This window comes from Dryas octopetala, chromosome 1, assembly GCF_963921425.1.
Source record: "Dryas octopetala chromosome 1, drDryOcto1.1, whole genome shotgun sequence".
Taxonomy (NCBI): Eukaryota; Viridiplantae; Streptophyta; class Magnoliopsida; order Rosales; family Rosaceae; genus Dryas; species Dryas octopetala.
The window spans coordinates 7,202,139-7,209,467 of NC_141366.1; the positions used below are offsets into that span (position 1 = coordinate 7,202,139).

At 38.2% G+C, this 7,329-nt stretch overlaps 1 protein-coding gene across 1 annotated transcript; it reads left to right on the forward strand.

Annotated features, from left to right (window-relative positions):
* The first annotated feature begins 530 nt into the window (after positions 1-530).
* GPS1 (geranyl diphosphate synthase 1) lies at positions 531-7,032 on the forward strand. The gene is made up of 12 exons (XM_086249257.1): positions 531-846; positions 923-1,021; positions 1,394-1,474; positions 1,635-1,706; positions 1,818-1,946; positions 2,380-2,466; positions 3,574-3,645; positions 4,418-4,503; positions 5,378-5,510; positions 5,816-5,905; positions 6,070-6,168; positions 6,419-7,032. The coding sequence occupies exons 1-12, from the start codon at positions 706-708 to the stop codon at positions 6,596-6,598; spliced, it is 1,269 nt and encodes a 422-aa protein (XP_086105383.1). The 5' UTR covers positions 531-705; the 3' UTR covers positions 6,599-7,032.
* Positions 7,033-7,329: the final 297 nt, after the last annotated feature.

Below are 7,329 nucleotides of genomic sequence, written 5' to 3' on the forward strand. Positions count from 1 at the left end.
ACCGTTGATTATCAACGGTCCATTAATCTCAGCCTTTGATCCATTTCCGGCCCATCTAAAAAAAAAAAAAAATTACAAACCGCAGCAGCCGTTGATCACCAACGGTCATCTCATCTGGACCGTTGGTGACCAAACCAGCCCGCCACGCGTCATCAGCCGAGGAAGCCAGGAGCTGCAACCGAGGAAGCCAGGCGTCAACCGACACTTGCGTCAGCAGCAGCAGGCGTGCGTCAGCAGCAACAGGCGCGGGGCCCACCTGGCTTTTTGCCCAGCTCCAGCTTCTCTCTTCACGTGGGCTGATAAAGTGATTTTGGGTCACACACAGAATGGCTCACACTGAAACCCTCTTTTGGGTTACACTTTGGGTTACACCCTCTTTTGGGTCACATTTTCCGGCCCATAGTGTTAAGGTGTGACCCATTTGTGACCCAAAATGGATTTTGGGTCACACATTCCGGCTGCATAGTAGTAGGCCTAAGGTGGTTTATGTCACACATTCCGGCTGCATAGTTTTGGGTCACACATTAGAGCACATGGTGGTGGCGCTTACACATAAACTCTTAAGTCGGTTTATGTTCTTCCACTTTGACCGTCCTCCCCCTCTCACCCAAAACCCGAAAACACACTCATACTCCCTCCCTCTCTCTCTCTCTCTCTCTCTCTCTCTCTAAAACTCGCTCTTTTTCATTTAATTGAGGGAGAAAAATGTTGTTTTCTCGGGTTTATCGGATTCCAAAAAACAGCATCAATGGGTTGTGCCGGTGTTTGCTTTCTCATCGACCAAACCCACACCAATTCTTTGTCTCCAACACTTCTTCTCAGTCTCTAAGAGATTCGACACAGAAGGTAATTTCGCTCCATAAGCTCTATATTGACTGTTTCATCTGCTATATTTCATTGCCTTAATAGTGTATATTAGTAGGTTTTGGGTTGCAGGGAGTTCTTTTCTTTGGGCTTTCCTGCTTTTCATGGTTCTATGTCTAGGCATCAAATTCACCATCAAAGCAGCTCCATAGTTGAGGTGAGGTGTTGGGTATTATTATTTTTATTTTTTCTTTTGTTTGCCCAAATACCCATTTGGTCATTCAATGCCTTGTATAAAATGTGAAAACTACGAGTGCACAAGTGTTTAAAAGACTCTTTTCCTCCCCCAATTTTCCCCCTGAATCCTGATTGATTGTGGAAAAGTTTTTTAGTTAGTTATGTGTTCAGCTTCTGAATGACAGTGTATCAATGGTGTATTGTTGTTTGTGGTACAATTACAAAGATGAAAGTAAGGTTAACTTGTTGAGGCTAAAAATGATTGTGCCCTTTTCATAGAGACTTCAGTCTTTTCTTGTAAAAGATATTTTGTTTTCCCACTCTACTAAGATGCTGAGATACTGCTTTACAGGAACCACTTGACCCATTCTCGCTTGTTTCGGATGAGCTATCACTTATTGCTGACAGGTTGCGGTCAATGGTAGTTGCCGAGGTATATGTATTTCCTGTCTCCTTTCCTTCTCACCAAGTAATTGATATTACTCTAAAAACGCATATGTTAGAAAGGAAGAGTTGGAATTGATGGTCTCTATAAGAATAATATTTAAATGTTATATCATATGATCATATATCAGATTTAATATTGTTCCCAGGTCCCCAAGCTTGCCTCTGCTGCTGAGTACTTCTTTAGAATGGGGGTGGAAGGAAAGAGGTTTCGTCCCACGGTAATAACAATAGTATTGTTTTCCCTGATCAATTCATCCCTAACTTCGGTTTTCTAATTTATGATTGCCATAAAGGTTAAAAGCTACTCAATAGTTATATGCACTACACAGGTCTTATTGTTGATGTCAACAGCTCTGAATATCACTATACCTGAACCTCCTATGCGGCTGGGAGATGCTTTGTCAACAGAACTGCGTGCAAGACAACAACGCATAGCAGAAGTCACAGAGATGATTCATGTTAGTTATATCTTTGCTAATGAAATTATAATCATTGCTTTTCAATTAATGTACGCTACATATGTACGAATGACATTCGTTGTCTGTGAGGAATCCCTGGACCAATTCATCCATGTCCTTACTGTTTTCTAATGGCTTGTCCTAATCCCGCTTCAGGGTGCATATGCTCTAATAATAGGACTCCTTTTTCTCTTCTAAACTAGTGCTGGAAGTACGAAATTATCTTCTTATCACCCCTACAACTTATGTAGAATAATATTGTAACTTAAATCCTATATTATTAGAAAATTCCTATAAATTTTGTAGTTACACTCACTAAGAATGCAATCTCTTATCAATTTTTCAGCAATAAGTTGTTGGAAATGAGGATATGATTTTGCTCTCAAAACTTCAAGTCTCCAAGCTTCTAATGTAATTATTTTCATTTGGTCAGGTGGCAAGCCTTCTACACGATGATGTATTGGATGATGCAGACACAAGACGTGGTGTTGGTTCATTAAATTCTGTAATGGGGAATAAGGTGTACTTTTGATTCCCTTAAACTAATCAGATTTTTTTTTTTTTGCTTGTAAGAATATAATTTATTATGATGTGTCTTTTCTTCTCTCTTCAGAAGTTCTGTATATGATAAAAAAAATATAGGAATAAAAGTGTGTATTGTACTATTGGAGAGTTTATATTGTGTTATGATTATGTATATATATTGCATATACCCCTTATACCTTGTCCTTGGCAAAAATGTGCTACCATAGAATTCTTACCTTGCCCTTTGTCTTTTAGTCTGCTAGTTAACTGATATTCCCATTTCCTTTAGGGCCCGTTTGGTTCACGAAATTGATTTTTTGAGAAACACATTCCGGGGGGAGGGAATGTGAAATTCCCTTTCTTGTGTTTGGTAATCCTGGGAAAGTAAACCAGAAATTACCTTTTTATTTCCATTTCCATGTTTGGGTTGTGCAGGAATTGGAAATGAAAAGTATCAATTTTTCAATTATACCCTCATTTATTATTTATTTAAGGAATGACAATAGAGATGACATTTTAAAATAATAGCAGGGTTAGTTTTGTCCAAAAAAGAAGAAATAAATGCTTTCCCAAGAGGGGGAAAAACAAAACCCAAGCTGGAGCAAAGGTTTCATTTTCCCCTTAATAAGGACATCAGATTCCCTTGGGCCAAGAATTGATTTCCCTTACCTGTATTTACCAAACGTGGGAATGTAATTGATTTCTCATTCCTAAACCTCCAAAACTTGAACCATACGGGTCCTTAGAGTTTAGTGGTTTGAAGCCTAGAAGGGGTGGAGGAAGGGTGGCTAAATAACTTGTTCATTATTACCCCCCGTGCATATAGAGATGTATGTGGCTACTGCTGATCACTTCTCCTGTCTGTTAAATGGCATCTAGTATATATTCTTGCAAAGTTTTTAACATTTTAGTATTCTGTGTAAGATATAGTGCTATACTGTAGCAAGATTTACTTTTCCCCTTTTCCATTCTTATTAATGATTCTTTTCTGGGGAAGCACAAAGGTTGTCCATACCTTATTTTTGATTTTTGGTAGATGCACAAGTTACTGAGGGGTTTTGTATAGTATGATGGCTGATCTTATTTTCCTCATTGAATGCAGTTAGCCGTATTAGCAGGAGATTTTCTGCTTGCTCGAGCTTGTGTCGCTCTTGCCTCTCTAAGAAACACAGAGGTATGCATGCATTATTATGTACTAATATAGTGAGAACAATAACACACTGAGATATGTTACATGGACTATTGTGTGAGTGTTGGATTAGGTTATGTGTTTAGACATCTGACTCATCTTGTTTGTCACTTTCTTGTATTGGGGATACAGGGGACTTGGTCAGAAAGGGTCCAAAATTGGATATACTGTGTGGGCACCCAGTTTTTAGAGTAGTTTTATTTCATCCCCATGTCATAAAGTACTAGTTGAAAGTTTTTAGGCAAAATGGTAGATGGCCAGGGTCCATCTGGTCCACCTCAAGGCCCGACATTTTACTTTTTCACTTGAACATTCGACTGTTCCACATCATGTAAGCTATTATGTCTCTCTAGTTTCATAAAAATTTGAGTCAACAATTCAAGGGCAAGGTTCTATGCGGTTGCATCGCATTGGATCAAGAATAATGTATCCTAAAGCCTTTTTAAATAACCTGAGAGAGCGTAATTACATATATTTTATTCAATCAAATCTGCCAGCTCCTTATCTTGTCAAGCAGCCAAATATTTTATTTTCTGCCTTCCCCCTCCCTTCTTGTGAACTTCCATTCTTGTGGATAAACAACTGAATCAATGCCTTCATCACCAAACACCACAACCTCCACCATCATCAACCCCCAGTGAAGCATGAAAGTGATGTGTCTAGAATTTCTGCCGAGTCCAACTAACGCAGACACAGGGAGGTGCATTCGCTTTAGTTATTTTAACATATTTTCTGCATCTTCTTTGTGCATTTGCAGGTTGTATCATTACTATCAACAGTTGTAGAGCATCTCGTGACAGGTGAAACCATGCAAATGACAACTTCATCTGATCAACGTTGTAGGTACACTGCTCTGCTGCTTCTGTCTATATTTTGTTTGCTTTTTTCTCTTTGCTCAATACATGATGTGATGGAGCTTATAAAGCGTTCACTTCTTGATCTTTGTTCCTTTTATCCACTGTTACAGTCTTTTTTCACTCATCAATTGCCTTTGAGTTAGTAAACTACTAATGTCATAAAAGTTCATCTGTAGGTGTAGCAATGTAATTCGTAAGGTTGGGAGTTGGCTTGCCACTTCTTGTATATAGTAGTCTGCTCATCTTAAGACATTAAGATGCCAAGGGGGCGCAACCAAGTACGGAAGTATACAAGTCTAACAACATAAAGAAAATTTGGAATGTATTAGAGGAAAATAGGCCTGGGGTGTATTAGTAATCTGGACAATATCAAAATGTTTGCCAAAATTAGAGCGCTCCATGTCCTCAATGGTTCCACCGTTCATTGCTAACCAAATGCAGGCACAGCACACAAAATGGTAATTTGAGGACGTACTGGCATAGAGCCATCATGCTGGAATTTTCTTGCCACACTGATTTGGAGTAGGGTAGGGGTGTTGTTAATATGTGGGATTTTTAGGGTATTTTTTGGTTAAGAAAAAGGTAGAGAATTGAGGCTATAAAGTGAAGAAAAGAAAAAAGTCAGGGGCTTTTACAACAAAGTGTATTGTAAAGAAAGAGAGCAGAGAGTGAGAAACAATCTAGGCATGCATACCTCACCTCTCAATATTCCATTATCAAAGGCCTCAATTCTTTGAGTGCAATTAAGCATTTATGTAGATTCAATCAATCATTGATTTTTTCTTGTGATGTCTTGATTTGTGCTTTTTCCTTTCATATTAAATTTAGCTAATTATGATGGAATCTGGTATTCATTGCAGCATGGAATATTATATACAAAAGACGTATTACAAGACTGCATCCTTGATTTCCAACAGTTGCAAGGCAATTGCCATTCTTGCTGGGCATACGACAGAAGTTGCAATGTTGGCTTATGAGTACGGAAAAAATCTGGTTTGTAAATTCTTGGAATTCGTTTCTCTGTCATCTTTTCTCTCTTTTGCAGTGCCTTATTGGGACTATGCTATTGTAGAATCCTTCCATCTGTCAGTGTTCACAGTGGATATTTTTATGGTTCTTCTATGTATATGTATGTTTGTGTGTGTGTGTTTGTGTTTGTGTGTGTGTGTGTGTGTGTATCAAGCTGACTAATTCTATTTCCCTCGGGGATTGGCATTTCAATTGATAGATGATATTCTTGATTTCACGGGTACATCAGCGCGTGTGTGTATCAAGCTGACTAATTCTTTTTCCCTCAGGGATTGGCATTTCAATTGATGGATGATGTTCTTGATTTCACGGGCACATCAGCGTCCCTTGGAAAGGGCTCTTTATCAGACATTCGTCATGTAAGTATCAATTATTAATGTGATATTTCCTTGTTTAAACATGTGCAATTTGTTGAGAGCCCATTTCCTTTCTTTTTTCTTTTGTTATAGTCGAGTTAACGTTTATGAAATATATTACATACCTGGTTTTACAATAATTATGTGCATATATAATAATTTTGTAGGGCATCATAACCGCTCCAATATTGTTTGCCATGGAAGAGTTTCCTCAGTTGCGTACAGTTGTTGAACAGGGCCTTGATAAACCTGCAAATGTTGAGCTCGTAAGTTTATATAATCTACTCAGTAACGTTTTTGTGATTTGTGATGCTATTTCATGATGAGTGCTGCAGCTAGTACCGACAAGTTCTGAAGGTCTGATATAATCTACCCAGGTTTATTGCTGTACAGACAGCCACTGCCATTATTTTACAAGACCTATAATCATGATTCCTTTAGTTTAATGCATACACCTTAATTTTATTACATCCAATTCCTATTGTCGATTTCATGAAATTTTTCTGGGAGATGCAGGCTCTTGACTACCTTGGGAAGAGCCGTGGAATACATAGGACAAGGGACCTAGCCACAAAACATGCAAACCTTGCTGCAGCAGCAATCGAATCTCTGCCTGAGAGTGATGACGATGATGTAAGAAGATCAAGGAGGGCACTCCTAGATCTCACCCACTTAGTCATTACAAGAAACAAGTGATGGAGAATATCTGCACCATAATAAAACTGTTAAAGTTCAATTGCTTATGTCATTGTCCCCGTAAGGCTGAGGGACAATTTCCGTTGTTTTCATCATATTCTTTCAATTATTCCATTTTGTTTTTCAAAAATTTGTTTAGGATACATTTTTTGTTTCTGGTTGTAAATTTTCCCTTTCATCCTTCGTTATGTAAATTAAACTCTGTGAGAGGAAGGATATCACACATAATGCCCCCAGATTCTGCTCAAATGATGTACCTGGGATTTCATTCACTCTGCTTTAAGAGGGAAGCTAGCAGTGACTTTCATCTCTAATTTAGGCTATTGGGATGCTTACAGTTGTGGCATCCCTCTTTTTGGAGGGAGTAGGGAGAACTCTTTGTTGATTTCTCTATTATTGAATCCGTTGGAAATTCAAATCACATTTCATATCTAGTTCTTCAACTGAGTTTGTAAGCTTCTCTAAACAAAAGTGGCGTACAGAAAAGAGAAAAAGGTAGAAGGAACAGTATTTTATTATCTCCAAACAAAAGTGAAAATATTTCACTTAAATCTTTTAATAGTATCCAGAGGCAACCAATTCTTTTTTCCTTTGTGAGAAGCAATACTTCTGTCAGATGGAAATGTGACGAACGATCTATTGAGAGAATAAATCTGAATACTTCTTATCATATGGGCATCCGGATTCAGCACAAACTGAGTGCAAATTGCAAGTAACCATGTACATTGGAA

Coding starts and splice junctions, on each gene's coding strand:
- GPS1 (XM_086249257.1), top strand. CDS start 706: ATGTTGTTTTCTCGGGTTTATCGGATTCCAAAAAACAGCATCAATGGG. Junction 1,022..1,393: donor AAAGCAGCTCCATAGTTGAG/GTGAGGTGTTGG, acceptor ACTGCTTTACAG/GAACCACTTGACCCATTCTC. Junction 1,707..1,817: donor GAAAGAGGTTTCGTCCCACG/GTAATAACAATA, acceptor TGCACTACACAG/GTCTTATTGTTGATGTCAAC.